The sequence below is a fragment of the Sander vitreus genome, chromosome 21 (assembly GCF_031162955.1).
Source record: "Sander vitreus isolate 19-12246 chromosome 21, sanVit1, whole genome shotgun sequence".
NCBI classification, from domain to species: Eukaryota; Metazoa; Chordata; class Actinopteri; order Perciformes; family Percidae; genus Sander; species Sander vitreus.
This window is the reverse complement of record NC_135875.1, coordinates 23,280,111-23,298,513: the sequence shown is the minus strand read 5'-3', so window position 1 is coordinate 23,298,513 and position 18,403 is coordinate 23,280,111. Positions and strand designations below refer to the sequence as shown.

General features: G+C 40.1%; 1 protein-coding gene across 8 annotated transcripts in view; it reads left to right on the top strand.

Annotated features, from left to right (window-relative positions):
* ccdc57 (coiled-coil domain containing 57) overlaps positions 1-18,403 on the top strand; it is a 97,405-nt gene that overhangs the window by 60,284 nt on the left and 18,718 nt on the right. For all 8 annotated transcript variants that reach the window (XM_078279917.1, XM_078279924.1, XM_078279922.1 and 5 more), the window contains 3 exons: positions 1,155-1,437; positions 3,177-3,262; positions 3,581-3,818. In XM_078279917.1, the coding sequence (XP_078136043.1) occupies positions 1,155-1,437; positions 3,177-3,262; positions 3,581-3,818 (607 nt within the window). The remainder of the gene's footprint in view (positions 1-1,154; positions 1,438-3,176; positions 3,263-3,580; positions 3,819-18,403) is intronic.

Below are 18,403 nucleotides of genomic sequence, written 5' to 3'. Positions count from 1 at the left end.
GCCACTGATATGCCTGCCCTTCTCTCTGATGCTCTGAAACAGACGTTACAGGCAACAGAAACATTGCTGCACGTGACGCTAGTTAACACTATACTCGACAGCAGCTAACGTTAGCCTACCGCTAGCTAGTAGCTGGATTAAACACGGTTACAATGCTGACAGCTAACGCTAAACGGTGTAAAGTGTGACTGTATTTCACTGTAGAGGATTCCGACACCAGGATGTAACAATCTGGAGCTGCTTGAACACAGACGGTGCGTTCAATGAAACTGGTCATTTACAGCCTCGTGGTGCATTCAAAGTTGTTGTTGTTAAATGCCCTTTTCCCATCTGGTGGTTGTTTTTGTCATTCAACAGCTATTTACTAGTGACATAAGTTATTGTTATAGTGATTACATTATTATTAAACATTTAATTTTGACGATATGGCCTTAGCAATAAACAAGTCATTCTTTAATGCTGGCAACTGTTTAGTACCCTTCTTTTTTTTTACTTTCTTAAAAAGTATCGGTTCAGGCACGTTAAGGCACCGGTACCGTTTTAGAAGTACCGCTTTAGCACCGGTATCCAAACCAAACAATACCCAACCCTAATATTGACTCTAGATTCAAATGTGTGACAAGATTAAATATATAATAAACAAATACAAATCTTAAAATCAAGTTCATAAAGTCACTTTCTTTGCATTAATTTGATTCCCAATCAAGATACACTGGTAAGAATTGCTTTACATTGTTAATATGTACTTAAAAACAGTTCTGAAATGCAAAATAATAGAATTTTAATCATGTGATAAAACATGCGATTAATCGAGATTAACTATAGAAATTCGAAATTATCGAAAATTAAGAAAATTTTATCGTTTGACAGCCCTAATAATAATGAAACTGAAACTAAAATGAACCCCCTTCTTTCTCCCTGTAACCTGTAAAAACCATGTCCTTATACCCAATTTTAAACTGCTTTATGTTTGGACATTGCTTTTTTCCAGCTGTAGACTGTTCCATAGCTTTACTTCAGAAACTGAAATGCAGAAACTTCTACAACTTCACATGGACTGTATGGTGACATCACATGTGATGAGTCATGTCTGCTGAGCTTCTCATTCTTAGGATACATTTCCATTTCACATTAAACTATTTATCTACCCACAGGGTCTCACACCAAAGGTAGATTCTTTGGCATCAGAAGAGATCCATTGTCTACAGCAGCAGAACAGCATCCTGCGAGCCGTGGTTACCCAGATGAGGAATGAGATGGAGGGTCTCATTCATCTCCTACCCCATTCCCAGGCCCAGCTACATGCCCCTTCTCCTCAGCCAGTTCAGCATCCAGGAGCGCCTGCCACCACCTCCATCACTCCTACAGCTAACACTCAGATGGCCACTGGACCAGCCACCCAATCCAGTGACATCTCTATCAACATCAGCCCAGCAGGTGTGGACAGCACTCTTTTCCATCATTCAGATAGTTTTATTGAAAATAAAACATATTCATTACGGCGTATGCAGTGGCAATCTACACTGAACTTTTTATTGTTTAGATCCAGGGGCCAGTTTTACAAAGTGGTGGCACCAACTAAATAACTTAGGGAAGATGATTTGGGTCTTTTTAATGTAAACTCAATATATATTTCTAAAATATATATATATATATATATATATATATATTAACAATAATATATATTAGGGCTGTCAATCGATTAAAAAATGTAATCTAATTAATTACTCTGTGATTAATTAAACGAAATGAATCGTATACATAATTAACGGTGCCTGAACCGATACTTTTTAAGAAAGTAAAAAAAGAAAAGAAAAAAAAAGGGTACTAAACAACAGTTGGTGACATTAAAGAACGGCTTGTTTATTGCTAAGGCCATATGGTCAAAATTAAATGATTTAATAATAATGTATAACAATAACAATAACTTATTTCACTAGTAAATTGCTGTTGAACGACAAAAACAACAACCAGATAGGAAAAGGACATTTACAATAACTTCAAATGCACCACAAGGCTGTAGTTTACCAGTTTCATTGAACGCACCGGCTGTGTTGTTTCTCCAACGGCAGCTGCAGATTGTTACATACTGGTGTTGAATCCTCTACAGTAAAACACAGTCAAACTTTACACCGTTTAGCATTAGCTGTCAGCATTTTAACAGTGTTTAATCCAGCTACTAGCTAGCGGTAGGCTAATGTTAGCTGCTGTTGAGTATTGTGTTAACTAGCGTCACATGCAGCGGGGTTTGTGTTTCCTGTAACATCTGTTTCAGAGCATCAGAGAGAAGCGCAGACATATCAGTGGCACCAGATTTTCTTCTGTATGCAAACGTAAATATGGAATGGATTAATCTGCGTTAATACGCATTTAACGCATTATTTTTTCTCAGATTAATTAATTGAAATTAAAAAAATTAACGCAGATTAATCCATTCCATATTGACGTTTGACCCGGAGCCATTCTAGCCACCATTGGACTGTAAAATGAAGGAGGGAGACGAAAATGTTCTGCCTGGATTATTAATTGGAACATTTACTTGTAAAAATCTTCTTCCTGCCAACCCTGGCTACCGAAATCTGGTGCCACTGATATGTCTGCGCTTCTCTCTGATGCTCTGAAACACAAACACCGCTGCACATGACGCTAGTTAACACTATACTCGACAGCAGCTAAAGTTAGCCTACCGCTAGCTAGTAGCTGGATTAAACACGGTTAAAATTAATTAATTAGATTACATTTTTTAATCGATTGACAGCCCTAATATATATATATATATATATATATATATATATATATATATATATATATATATATATATAAAATATAACTTAATTTTAAAATACATCTGCATTGTTTGCCACAGGATGTAGTTGAATGTTTTACAGTTTCATTTTGTGCATGCTTTAATTTCAATGTATCTTTTATTGGAGACTTTAACTGTAACCTGTGATCATATCTATGCTCTGCTGGGAAAAGACGACTACTCTTGCAGCTTTTGACTGTCTAAAAAACAGCCTAAAAATAGTTTCACCTAATGGCTAACATCTTTATCTCAGTTGGAATGTTATTTGTATTAGTTAGATTTATTTTAAAAAAAAAGAAGAAAAAAAATTTTGTGGTTAAACTTTGCCTTCATTCGTCTTTTAACTCCTATATTTGATATGGGTCCTCAGGTGGTCTGTGCCTGGGGAAACGTGCCATAACTTCGAAGCAGGAGTTCAGGGGGGCAGAGTGTGCTCCCGCCAACCTAAAGGAACAGGTGCGGAAGTTAAACTAGTTGAATTTGAACCTGTCAGTGTTGTCCAGGCAACTGCCTGGACCAGTGATGTGGAGTTAAAGCTACTGACCCCTTTAGTGCTGAACCATGACTGTGGAACAATTTTAAACGAACACGCAAATGTGAAAAGTGGGCAAGACAATTCCATTTCTTTGTAACTCAGTATAACATTGCCCCAGCAAAAATGGTAGCTTATTAAAGGGTCAATTCACTAGTAAGTTATGTAAGATAATAAGAAGATATTGCTTAAGCTGCTGCAGCAACCTAGTTCCTTCAAGTTTCATGTTATTTTCCTTCCAGAGTGCACTGGTGCGACAGCTGCAAGAGGAGAACCTGTATTTGCGGCGGCAACAGGCCTCAGGTTTGATATCTGGTGGTTTGTTTAAAAATGTGCGGGGTGCTAAAAGCAACCCTCCTCTCCTGCATACCAGGCTAAAGCAGGCAGCATCCTGTATCGCCCGTCTGAGCAGAGAGAAACAGCAGCTGATAGAAATGGGCAACCGTCTTCGTGCCCAGATCACCACTGCTGGACTACAGGGTACAATAACAGACACACACAAACACACACACACACACACACACACACACACACACACACACACACACACACACACACACACACACACACACACATATCATTAAAAAGCAGGCAGTGCTATGCACACTATGTGTAATTAAAAGGACAATATAAATAGGTACAGTCACTGACCATAACTGATCTTTTGGGTGTATGGGGCTGTTGATCAGTAACAATGACTTAGTTAATTGGCCAGCTAAGATCTGTGGTCTTAAAAACTCACAGAAAGGTAGAGTTACCAATAAACCAATCTTTTTTTTTTTTTTAGCTTGAGCTGAATAACTTTGAAACCTTAGACTTCCAGACTTGGCAGGAATGCCTTGTGCTCCAATTATTCTAGCCAGACTGAAACCCAGCAGCAACCCATCATTACTGACATACTGAGCCTTTAGGCCAGAGCAAGATGCAAAATACATATGATTTCAAATACAGTAATATATCATAGATTGACATGGGCTGTGGAATTGAATTACTCAAAATATTAAGAATTTTGACTGTAGCCTCAAGTAGCAGTTTCAAAATTTAGATAGACAGTGTGCATACAAAATTGAATAATAGAAAAAAGTAAACAGAACAAAGACAAATAGGGAAAATATGAATACAAGCAAAATATATACAAGTTCTTAAATAGTGAAACACAAGTCTAACTCTAATTTTAAAGACATTGCTTTATCTTTTTAGGTAGCACTTTACATTACAACACGGTAATAAGGTGGTAATAGTGGGGTAACTGTGATAATAAAGAGGTAATATATAGGTAATAACATGTAATTACCAAAGTAATAACTGGGTACTATATCACTGATAATAATAATAATAATAATATATAATACTGGGGTAATAATGTGATAAGGATGTCACAGATGTAATAACTAGGTAATGGTTTGATGATAACCATATGTATATCTGGGCAATGGTAATATCATTATATTAATATTAATAATAACATGATAACTAGAAAATGCATTTCCTGCAGAAAATGCTTGTTTAACCAAAGCTAAGCTAGATTGCTGGCATAATAGCATAAGAAGAAGGTAAAGTAGTTGGAAAAGTGGTTTTAAAAAAGGTTTTAATTAGTATGGATTTTATTGAAATGTTGAATAATACAATAATGTATCAAACAAAAGTGGAATATTTCAAGGTTTTTTTGAAAAGCTGTCACTACACTGAATTGCTGGTTAAAATGTGTAAAGGGGAAGTTGCTGGGAAAAGTGGAAATGGTTCTAACTAATAAGAAAAAGCTGAATAATACCAATATTGTATGAAGGTTTTTGTAAATTTTGAATGAAGAAGTAACTGAAAGACTAATGAATGAGTAGGTATAATGGGAAATGGTTGGGTCAAATTAGGAAATCTCACTCAGCTGTGTTCAATATTTTCAAAAAGTACGAAAAGAATATATAAGTTGTATAAAACTTAATGAATAAAATTGTGGAACAGTTTTGAATTAAGTATGAATCTGTAAGTAAGACTTATGGTTAAGCATGGAAAGCAGCTGAAGCAGTATAAATAGCTAAAAAAAGTGGGAAAGGGATGAAGGATGCAAAGTAAAAAGTAATAATTTATTATGTCGAAAATTCTTATAGTATAGCACGTCGAAAAATAAAAGATAAAGTAATAGTATAGTATGTCGAAAAAGTGATAAAAAGTCATATGGCGTTTTTCCATTACATGGTACCTGCTCGACTCGCCTCGACTCTACTCGCCTTTTTTGGTTTTCCATTATGATTTTAGTATCACCTCCGTCAAGGTTCAAAGCGAGCTGAGGCGATACCAAAAGGTGACGTGAAAACCTGCAGACTACTGATTGTTCAGAGAGAGACGTCACTAATCACTGCGTCATCATTGCTAGCGACAGACGGGGGTGTCCTGAACAAACCCGCCATTTTTAAATAGTAGCAGTGTTTTTTTTTGCTGCCTCCAGCTTCTTTTGAAACAAAATGTGTCTTCTGGCTGTGGCAACAGCCATATGCCGAGAGTCAAAAACAACACACTTCTGACGTTCTGTGTGTGTGTCAAGTTAGGTCACTGCAGTTTCCTGCAGCTATGATGACCAGCCACGCTCGTCTCACGCATGATTGAGGCGGTACTAAATCTGCGGGAGGAGGATGGGGCACCGCAGCCGAGTCGATTCGAGCCGAGCCTGGTACTAGCAGTGGGTAAGCACCAATAGTATAGTATGTCGAAAAAAATGATAAAAAGTCACAGTATAGAATGTATAAAAAGACATAGTATAGTATGACGGAAAAAGTCATCAATCAATCAATCAATCAACATTTATTTATATAGCACTTTACAGTAACCAAAAGGTATCCAAAGTGCTTCACATCAGAAACCAAGACTAAAACACACATCATATAACATATCATACAATAAAAAGAATGACACATAGAAACAATAAAATCAGAAAAGGTTACATATAAATAGGAGAGGGAAATTGTCACACCACTACTATGTATTAAAAGCCTTTTTAAACAGATAAGTTTTGAGTTTAGACCTAAAAAGCGCTACATCTGTAGTCGTCCGAATTTCAGGGGGTAACTTGTTCCAGAGTCTCGGGGCAGCGACTGCAAAAGTCTGATCACCCCACCGTTTGTACTTTGACCTTGGAACTTCTAAGACCAGCTGATTTGAGGACCGCAAGGACTGGTTGTGCTCACGCAGGGTTAAAATCTCGGACAGATACTCCGGGGCCAGGCCGTTTAAGGCCTTGAAAACAAACAATAACATCTTAAAATCGATTCTAAAACGCACAGGAAGCCAATGTAGGGTGTAGAGAACAGGAGTGATGTGTGCGTGTCTTGATGTATTTGTTAAATAGCGAGCAGCAGCATTTTGTACAAGTTGAAGTCGTGAGATGGAGGTCTGGTTCAGACCAACATAGAGAGCATTACAATAATACAACCTTGAACTAATGAAAGCATGAATCGCCTTTTCTAGATCATGCCTGATGAGGAAGGGTTTAACTTCAGCCAGGAGACAAAGCTGGAAAAAGCTCATTCTAACAACATTGCTGATTTGCTTATCAAATTTCATGTTGCAATCAAAAGTAACCCCCAGATTTTTGACAGCTGGCTTAAGGTATGAAGCCAGGGCTCCCAAACTCACAGCTGGACCGTTAGGCATACCTGAAGTACTAAAGACGATACACTCAGTTTTAGCTTCATTCAAATGAAGAAAGTTTTGTGAAAGCCACAACTTAATATCATTAATACAGTTAAGCAGGGAGTCTAGTGCGACACTGTCATTCGGTTTCATAGGCAAATAAATTTGTAAATCATCTGCATAACAATGAAAAGACAGGTTATGTTTTCTTATAAAGGCAACATATATAAAGAAAATAGGATGGGGCCAAGAATAGAACCCTGGGGTACCCCACAGGAGAGAGGAGCCGTTGACGAAGATAAGTCACCAATCATGACAGAGAAGCTTTTATTTGTCAAATAGGATCTAAACCATGTAATTACTGAGCCTCGGATGCCTACACACTGATCAAGGCGAGAGAGGAGGACTGCATGATCCACTGTATCAAACGCCGCTGTGAGGTCCAAAAGCACTAAAACAGCCGGATTCCCACATCTACAGTCAAGGCATTATCATTGTGCACTCTAAGCAGTGCAGACTCAGTGCTATGACGTGATCTAAAACTAGATTGAAATTTTTCAAACACACAGTTCAGTTACAAAAAGGCTTGTTACTGTATAAAAACAACTTTTTTCAAATCCTTTGACAGAAAAGGCAGATGTGAAACTGGTCTAAATTTGGACAATACTGTGGGGTCAAGCTGAGGCTTCTTAAGTAGGGGCCTGACCACAGCATGTTTAAAAGCAGCTGGGACAGAACCTAGCATAGTATGTTGCAAACAGTGATACAAAAAGGCGTAGTATAGTATGTCGAAAATAGTAATAAAAAGTCACAGTATAGAATGTATTACAAGACATAGTATAGTATGACGAAAAAAGTCATAGCATAGTATGTAGAAAAAAAGTCCTAGTATTGTATATAAAAAAAAAGTCATGGTATAGTAGCCTTATTCGAAAAAAATATATGCATATAGTGTGTCGAAAAAAGTAATAAAAAGTAGTAGTATATTATGTGGAAAAATAGTAGAATGTAGTATAGTATAGTAAGTCGAAAAAAGTCATAGTATATCGACAAAAGTCATGGTATAGTAGCCTTTTTCGTAATATGAATTAAGCCTGCATATTTTGCCATTTGGAAATTTTCATTTTATTTTAATCTTTATTTTTTATTTTGTTTTATATATTTGTTTTTGTTAGATTTTTTACTTCATTTCAATGTTTGGATATTTATGAATACTAATTCTTAAAGAAAATAGATTCTGATACTGTCCTGTTATTTACTCCATCCATCCATCCATCTTCGTCCGCTTATCCGGTATCGGGTCGCGGGGGTAGCAGCTCCAGCAGGGGACCCCAAACTTCCCTTTCCCGAGCCACATTAACCAGCTCCGACTGGGGGATCCCGAGGTGTTCCCAGGCCAGGTTGGAGATATAATCCCTCCACCTAGTCCTGGGTCTTCCCCGAGGCCTCCTCCCAGCTGGACGTGCCTGGAACACCTCCCTAGGGAGGCGCCCAGGGGGCATCCTTACCAGATGCCCGAACCACCTCAACTGGCTCCTTTCGACGCGAAGGAGCAGCGGCTCTACTCCGAGCTCCTCACGGATAACTGAGCTTCTCACCCTATCAGTAAGGGAGACGCCAGCTACCCTCCTGAGGAAACCCATTTCGGGCCGCTTGTACCCTGGATCTTCTTCTTTCGGTCATGACCCAGCCTTCATGACCATAGGTGAGGGTAGGAACAAAAACTGACCGGTAGATTGAGAGCTTTGCCTTCTGGCTCAGCTCTCTTTTCGTCACAACGGTGCGATAAATTGAATGTAATACCGCACCCGCTGCGCCGATTCTCCGACCAATCTCCCGCTCCACTGTCCCCTCACTCGCGAACAAGACCCCAAGGTACTTGAACTCCTTCACTTTGGGTAAGGACTCATTCCCTACCTGGAGAAGGCACTCCATCGGTTTCCTGCTGAGAACTATGGCCTCCGATTTAGAGGTGCTGATCCTCATCCCAGCCGCTTCACACTCGGCTGCGAACCAATCCAGTGAGTGCTGAAGGTCACAGGCCGATGATGCCATCAGGACCACATCATCTGCAAAAAGCAGCGATGAGATCCCCAGCCCACCGAACTGCAACCCCTCTCCACCCCGACTACGCCTCGATATCCTGTCCATAAATACTACAAACAGGATTGGTGACAAAGCGCAGCCCTGGCGGAGGCCAACTCTCACCTGAAACGAGTCCGACTTACTGCCGAGAACCCGGACACAGCTCTCGCTTTGGTCGTACAGAGATTGGATGGACCTGAGAAGGGACCCCCTCACCCCGTACTCCCACAGCACCTCCCACAGTATCTCCCGGGGCACCCGGTCATACGCCTTCTCCAGATCCACAAAACACATGTAGACCGGTTGGGCATACTCCCAGGCTCCCTCCAGGATCCTTGCGAGAGTAAAGATCTGGTCCGTTGCTCCACGACCAGGACGGAATCCACATTGTTCCTCTTCACATTGTTCCACATTGTTCCATCAAAAGGGGAACCACCACCCCGGTCTGCCACTCCTTACGCACTGTCCCAGACTTCCACGCAATGTTGAAGAGGCGTGTCAACCAAGACAACCCCTCCACACCCACAGCTTGGATGGTTCCCCGCTTCCCCCTCCTGAGGTGGCGAACGGTTTTCCAGAAGCACCTTGGTGCCGACCGAAAGTCCTTCTCCATGTCTTCTCCGAACTTCTCCCACACCCGCTGCTTTGCCTCTTCCACGGCAGAGGCTGCAGCCCTTCAGGCCCTTCGGTACCTTGCAGCTGCCTCCGGAGTCCTCTGGGATAACATATCCCGGAAAGACTCCTTCTTCAGTCGGACGGCTTCCCTGACCACCGGTGTCCACCACGGTGTTCGTGGGTTACCGCCCCTTGAGGCACCTAAGACCACAGCTCCTCGCCGCAGCTTCAGCAATGGAAACTTTGAACATTGTCTACTCGGGTTCATTGCCCCCAGCCTCCACAGGGATGCAGGGAGGTGAGGTGCCAGACAAAGAATGGTTCAAAAACCCTATGAGTGACCGAGGAAGAGATGGAGTGACCCTGCCCGGAGGAAGCCCGGGGCCCCCGTCTGGAGGCAGGCCCAGATGGAGGGCTCGTCAGCGAGTGTCTGGTGGCCGGGTTTGCCACGGAGCCCGTCCGGGCACAGCCCAAAAAAGCTATGTGGCATCCATCTCTCCATCCCATGGGTCCACCACCTGTGGGAGGAACCGCTGGGGTCGGGTGCGCCGCCATACGGGTGGCAGTGAAGGTCAGGGGCCTCAACGGACCAGACCTGGGCAGCAGACGCTGGCTCTGGGGACGTGGAATGTCACCTCTCTGTGGGGGAAGGAGCCGGAACTTGTGCGGGAGGTGGAGCGCTACCGGTTAGATCTGGTGGGGCTTACCTCTACGCACAGTCTTCGTTCTGGAACCATACTCCTGGATAGGGGTTGGACTCTTTTCTTCTCCGGAGTTGCCCAGGGTGTGAGGCGCCGGGCGGGTGTGGGGATACTCACAAGCCCCCGGCTGAGCGCCGCTACGTTGGAGTTTAACCTGGTGAACGAGAGGGTCGCCTCCCTACGCGTGTGGGTTGTGGGGGGGAAAACTCTGATTGTTGTTTGTGCATATGCACCAAACAAGAGTTCGGAGTATTCGGCCTTCTTGGAGACCTTGAGTGGAGTCCTGCATGGGACTCCAGTGGGGGACTCCATAGTTCTGCTGGGGGACTTCAACACGCACGTGGGCAATGATGGAGACACATGGAGAGGCGTGATTGGGAGGAACGGCCTCCCTGATCTAAACCAGAGTGGTTGTTTGTTGTTGGACTTCTGTGCTAGTCATGGATTTTCTATAACGAACACCATGTTCGAACATAGGGATGCTCATCAAGTGTACTTGGTACCAGAGCACCCTAGACCAAAGGTCAATGATCGATTTTATAATCGTTTCATCTGATCTGAGGCCGTATGTTTTGGACACTCGGGTGAAGAGAGGGGCGGAGCTGTCAACCAATCACCATCTGGTGGTGAGTTGGGTCAGGGGGTGGGGGAAGACTCTGGACAGACCTGGTAAGCCCAAACGGGTAGTGTGGGTAAATTGGGAATGTCTGGAGGAGGCCCCTGTCCAACAGACTTTCAACTCACACCTCCGGCGGAGCTTTTCGTGCATCCCTGTGGAGGCTGTTATTTACTGTTCTAAACTATCTTCACTGTGAAGCAAAACTTAGGCTACTGTTTTTGCACTGAATTGGAAATTATATTTTTCAAAAATACAATGAATTACAAGGCTGTAGAGAACAGTGCGCCTATTGCAGACTTATATTCTGAGGTTTTAATTACATTATTTTAATATAGTCAGTCGTGAACTAAAGTGGGCCGGTCTAAGGCATGAAACTCCAGGGCTGAAAATGAGTCCCAATCCGGCCCTGACACACACCCAGAGGTGTAGAGATTACCTAGAAATGTTTCTGGTAGTTTCTGTGTAATAACCATGAATCGTTGCTGCAAAATGCAAAACTGCCTGTTTCTATTTTATTTCATAGTAATATTAGATTAAACAAAACATCCAGAGGTGCAGAGATTACCTGGAAATGCTTCTGGTAGTCTGTGTAATAACCAAAGATCAGTGCTGCAAAATGCAAAACTGCGTGTTTCTATTACATTTCATGGTAATATTAGAGTCTGCTAACTACTCTCAACATATGCTAGTTACAGTAGATCAAATCATTAGTCACAGACAATACTGCATTAAGTTGCTGTGAAATGTAAACTCACCACTTCAAAACATCAACAACAATAAAAATACCTTTATTTATAAAGCACTTATCTTAATTTTCATTACATTCAATTAAAAAGAAACTAAGCGAACAGTTAAAAATGACATTAGAAAATGTAAGAAAGGTAACGTTAATAAAACAAACTATAAATTCAATAAAAAGCAAGTAGGATTTAACAACTAAGTTTTAGCATCTCATATTGATTTTAGGCTAGTGGGTTGTGTAATGTTAGCATCCCCAGATAGCAATGGCCAACTCTCAAACTGATGGTCTATAGAGATTTTATTTGAAATATTTACAGTAACAGTTACCGTATACATGAACATATAAGAGCTGAGTGAGAAACAAAGAAAAATATCTCATAATCCTGTCATTATCAAAAATAAACAACAGGCATAAAAAATGCATCATTCACTGAAAGAAAAATTACATAATAAGTCTATGCTTGTAGCTGAGTTACCAGTTAGCTAATGTTAGGCTCTGTACATTTACTTAAACACAAAACAAACACATTTCTCATATGAAATACATTCAAACCTTGTTCCTTTTTCAACTAGTGGCTGGTTTTACATCAGAGGAAGGGCGTTTCCACCTCCTTGTAAACCTTTTTGAGTCAAGACTGACAGCGCAGATTACAAAGAGAAGAGCGTTAATAGTGAGGGGCTAAGAGAAGAGACAGGCTGGAGAAAACGACAGAAAGTGTCCAAAGTTTGGAATCAGTTCAAACGTAGTTAAAACAAAAACTCTGTACAGCGTCTACTGCAAAATCAAACTAGCTTACCACAGTAATAGCACACGTCAATGCTTCAGCATCTCAACAGAAAACATTGAGTCTAACCTAATCATCCATTCCACGAAGCGGACCCGAAAAAAGTAAATCACTTTTCATCGTCGTATGGACGATGAAACTACACCAAACACAACAACTACCAAAAACAAAGACAAGAAAATACGTGGTGACCACAATTTGATCTAAACAGACGATTTGTTGACTATCCCTTCAGAAAAACAGCTGATTGTTGCGCACCACTATCTCTAACTCTCTCTCTTCATGGAGAAACAGCTGATCAACGATCTACTAGCACAAGTGTAACAGAGCTGTGTGACATTGTAATCAAATGTATAAATAAAAATAGGTTGAGTATAACTAATATTTACATATAGGCCTATATACAGATCAGTCTCAGGTTGAAACTTGTAGTTCTGAAAGTTAAGTACACAACTTAAGGTAATGTTTATGTATGTTTAATGTATGCTTTAGTTTGAGGTTGTTAATTGCATTTCAGAAAATGTTTTCTTTAAAAACAATGTAATATGGCACTTAAATGCACTTAATGTTTAGTTTTTTGAGAGATGATATTGTAAGCAATGTATGCAATAAAAATTTAGCTTTTTCCGAAAATTAAACCAAACTATTGTATATTACTGCTCTTCAATAAAACAAAAGTATTTCTTATCCGATTACTCGATTAATTGATGGAATAATAGAATATTATTACTAAAATCGATTACTAAAATAATCTAAAATAATGATAGCTGCAGCCCTAGTTAGAATACAATTAGGTCGAGCAGACAGTCCGAAACATTGCAAGCTCGCCTCGGCTGGCCGAAGTGAGAGTGACCACCAACTAGCGCAACACGACCGGCAGTTCGCAGGGCTACCCCAGTTTAGGTGACTGTGCGCTGGGTACAGAGCAATGGAAATAAATAGAGAGGGAAATCAAATGTGGATTTATGAAATAAAAGTCTCTTGAAAAAATAAACCTGGACTTATGAAATAAAAGTACCATGAAATAATTAAAAGTAAAACCTTCTAATATATTTATTTAACTAATTGATTCATATATGAATATTTACATTTATTTAATTATTTATGTATTTATTGCCTCATTTATTTATTTCATGATGTATTTCAAAGGCATATTTATTTATTAATGTATTTATTCATTTATTTAATATTGAATAAAACAGCATTCCATACCTAGATAACACATAACAGATGAGACACAAGGGAACATGATAGAAAGTGCAAAATGACTCTCTTCGCTCTTCATCTAATGTAAAACCAGAAACTAACGTTATCTGGAAAATAAACAAGGTTTGAGTTTATTTTTATATGAGAAATGTGTTTATGATTTCACATAGAACATGTTTTGTATAAGTATTTCTTATCCGATTACTCGATTAATTGATGGAATAATAGAATAATCGATTACTAAAATAATCTAAAATAATGATAGCTGCAGCCCTAGTTAGAATACAATTAGGTCGAGCAGACAGTCCGAAACATTGCAAGCTCGCCTCAGCTGGCCTCGCAGACAACTCAGGAGTCCTCGATGACTCATGAGTTGTCGACGCTCGTGCGAGTCAGTCAATTGCGCAAATCAGCCGGCTATGAATGGATCTATAGCAAACGAGCAAGTGAAGCCTCTCCTCGAGCTCAGGATAAAGTAAATCAACAACAAAAGCCATTCTTTCACTTCTGAAATAACATACAATGTTCTGCATGTAGCCTAACTAGGCATACTGTAGGTTTGGTGTATAAATGTAGTATGTTAAAATGCAATTAGGTCGAGCAGACAGTCCGAAACATTGCAAGCTCACCTCGGCTTGCCTATAGATCAATACTGACTCAAGTGACTCGCATAACCCAGATCAGTTTCAGTGAATGACTCAGAATAACCCGAATCCTTAAAAGGATTCGAGTTAGCCAGGCCTACCTCCTTGCTCTCAGGCGCGGAGCTGTGGGCGGGCCTGGACACATTGACAGCTGGCCCGCCCAATCAGAAATTCACAACAAAAAAATCTGTATAGTTAAACATGGATATTAGAACTGTATGTGGTGTATTTTATCTATAACATGTTAAAAGATTATAAGTAAGCCTGATAACTATTTAAAAAGTTAAGTGTGTTGGTGTTTTCATTGGTCAATGTAACATCAATGTAGCACTATTGCAATCTGGCACAAACAACGGTAACATTCGCTAGAAGTGTCATAGTATCTTGATTTTGCTTTAATATGGCTAAACAAGTTGCACTCACTCATTTTTGCTGAGGCTCAGCACACAGAAAGTGGACATAGTACTGGGAGTGAATGTCTGCAGCTGGGTGAGGGTAAACTCTCACTGTGTGCGGGGTGAAGGCTATATTTCTCCCCGCAGGTCAGAAGCAGAAGCTCCGGCAGCTTTCTGTCGGTTTAAACCAGTCCAGAAGAAGACGCACAGACGGAGGAAAATTTATGTTTCCTAGGAGGGCAAAGCCATATCCCGCCCTACCCTGCCTCTGATTGGCTTACTCTGGTATTCTCACCCTAACTTTAACCAATCTCCTTCCTCATGCCTAAACCTAACCAATCCAACAAACGAAGGCAGCGGGTACCAGCCAATCAGAGGTGGATAAGGGCGGGACATTCTTTCGCCATCCTAGAAACGCAAATTCGCCAATATCAGAGCACTTTATGGTCCTCTTCTGCTCAAATACGTCCATTCAACATAAATAAACACATTTCTACAGGGACAAGAAAACAATCCATGAGACAAAATAATGTTTTGGTTAAGGTCAAAACTATGACCTAATATGTTGAAAATAGTAGATAGTTTGTTGATATGTTGGCTTATTTAGCCTAGTCAAAAATATGAGATAGTTTATCATAATTGGAAGGTGAACGAGCAGTATCTTGAACAACGAAAATGATAAACCATCTATAATGATTTCCCTTTTTCTCCTTTAACACTAGAAGTGCCGGAATCCCATAACTACTAGAACTGCCGTGAGCGGTCATTTTGACCGCCAGATTCCAAATTCTATAATCTCTCATGATACATACCTAATTGCGATATTGTATTATGTGTTGTGTTAGGATATCTTTAGAAAAACATAATAACACCGAAATGTACATTTTAACGAGTTTCATTATACATTTGAGTAGTAATACGTGTTTCAATAATTCATATCATGGCATAGTAAACCGTAATTATTTCATACATTAATATCCCGTGTGGAAAAAAACGTGTGGAAATTCATTCAACTTAACTCATAACAGCCAAATAATTAAAAGTATCTTATTTGAACATTTAGCTATAACCTAACCTGGCACTGCCTCCGTTTTGGCGTCTGCTGCGGTGCGCAATCCTGCTCGGACTTTGTTTCATGGTACTTTTATTTTATAAGTCCACGTTTATTTATTTCAAGAGACCTTTATTTCATAAATCCACATTTATTTATTTCCGTGGACTTTTATTTCCTAATGCCACATTTATTGATTTCCCTCTCTATTTATTTTCAGTTCTTATATGCAAATCAGGGGGCGTGGCTATCACTCACATTCAGAACAGAGCCATGGGCAAAAAAAGGCTGGCGAAGTGAGAGTGACCACCAACTAGCGCTGACCTAACGGAGCAACACGACCGGCAGTTCGCGGGGCTACCCCAGTTTAGGTGACTGTGCGCTGGGTACAGAGCAATGGAAATAAATAGAGAGGGAAATCAAATGTGGATTAATGAAATAAAAGTCTCTTGAAAAAATAAACATGGACTTATGAAATAAAAGTACCATGAAATAATTAAAAGTAAAACCTTTTAATATATTTATTTAACTAATTGATTCATATATGAATATTTACATTTATTTAATTATTTATGTATTGCCTCATTTATTTATTTCATGATGTATTTCAAAGGCATATTTCTTTATTAATGTATTTATTCATTTATTTAATATTGAATAAAACGGCATTCCATACCTAGCTAACACATAACAGATAAGACACAAGGGAACATGATAGAAAGTGCAAAATGACTCTCTTCGCTCTTCGTCTAATGTAAAACCAGCAACTAACATTATCTGGAAAGTAAACAAGGTTTGAGTTTATTTTTATATGAGAAATGTGTTTATGATTTCACATAGAACATGTTTTGTATATTTTCTTGCTTGAGTGCTGAGTGTCTAACCCTAAAGCTACATTTTGGCTACTAGCTTAGCCTAGCCTTTTTCTATATGCTGGTAACGTCAATACTTTGCAGCTTTTATATTACAGTAAGCTACTGCAAAATTATTTCTGTGTGGTATTATTCACTTGGTGTGTGGTTTACAGCATGACACTGACAGCTAGTTTTTAAAATAGCTACTGCAGTTCAAATTCAAAATACTGGAGAGAGTCGTCTCCCCCGCTCCCTTCTCCCCAGACTCGAAGTTCACAGAGGTTGTCAGGCTGAGACTGTAGCATCCATAGTCTCGCTTTGCCAGACCCTCCTCCAAAGCGCGCTGAAGGAGCATCCACAACAATATTGCTAGACGCTTGTCTCACATAGCCAGACATTACTTCACAGCACAGCGGAGTAGCTAACGTTAGATGCAGGCTATATTGACAGTCATACAACCCCGTGCTCATGCGAAGCTCTGTACCCAACTGAATGGAAAGAGTTGCACTTGTTGACTGCGAAGGATTCGGTAGTGTCACTGTGTTTAAAGAGGTGATAGAATGCAAAACTAATTTTACCTTGTCATAGTTGAATAACGACAGTTTGGTGGGTAAATAGGACATACATAGAACCTCAAAATCCCATTGACACCTCTTTCCTCTGCAAATATCTCAATTTCAAACTGCCTCTGAAAACGGGCAAATCTCAACTAACTAGCATAACCACATTTGGAAGAAAAGCTCTTGTTACAAATAGGGCCATATTCACAGGGTAGTTAAGGGCCCATAAAATAGCATTCGGGCAATTTTCAGCCCAACCAATGTTACATACCCTATTAGGAGACCTTAAGGAACAGTGTGAAATACCCTGTAAAATCATTCTATCACCCCTTTAATAAGTTTGTTTATTTTGGAAAAGAAAGCCTTGGGGTTGTTGGATCCAGAGTGTGTGAGCTTTGAATAGAAGGATAACAGGACTGTGATGAGAGCATCTTTGTATTGTTGGAGGTAGTCTGTATAGGCTTGGAGATTAACTGTTGATCCACAACTTGATAACAGGTGGTCATATAGGTAGGGTCTTTGACCTTTGATCTGGTATTTACAGACAGCTGATGTTGTGTGTTTCTGCTGTTCATGTGTTCTCTTGTCCAGGGTCCTTGCTGTTTCACTAATGTAGTGTTCCCCACAGCTGTAACATGTGATGTCATAATCATCATACACCACTCCAGTCACACGGGAGGGGGTCTTTAAGGTGTACTAGCACAGACCTTAAGGTGTAATATCTCATGCTGACTACCTGCAAAGATGTTTTGACAGTCCAGCCACTGAGATTCTTCTGGTGTCCTCGTCATGTTAGCAGTGTTTGTCCTGGTCTTAAGTCAAAGTCCTTAGCATTCACTTAATTCACTTGGAGCTAGAGTGCATCCAGGGCCTGCAGAACCCTCTTCTCTCTATCCTCCTCCACACAACAAACCAGAGGAACCACCACATAAAAAAATTACTGAGACTCAGATTCGCTAGTTTATTAGGTTTACCTAGCTAAATACAGTGCAATCCAAGACAACAACAGTATTAAACCCTACCCCTATTAAGCTTAGAATGTTCAGTTTCCGTTATATTGGCACTGTACTACATATGTCCTGATTCAAATCTGTGGTCATTGTAAAGGCTGTAGATTGTTGTGCTTGTTGACTTTTATTGCATTGTTGAAAGTGTTAATAATATTTTGCCAGCCTCATTTGTCAT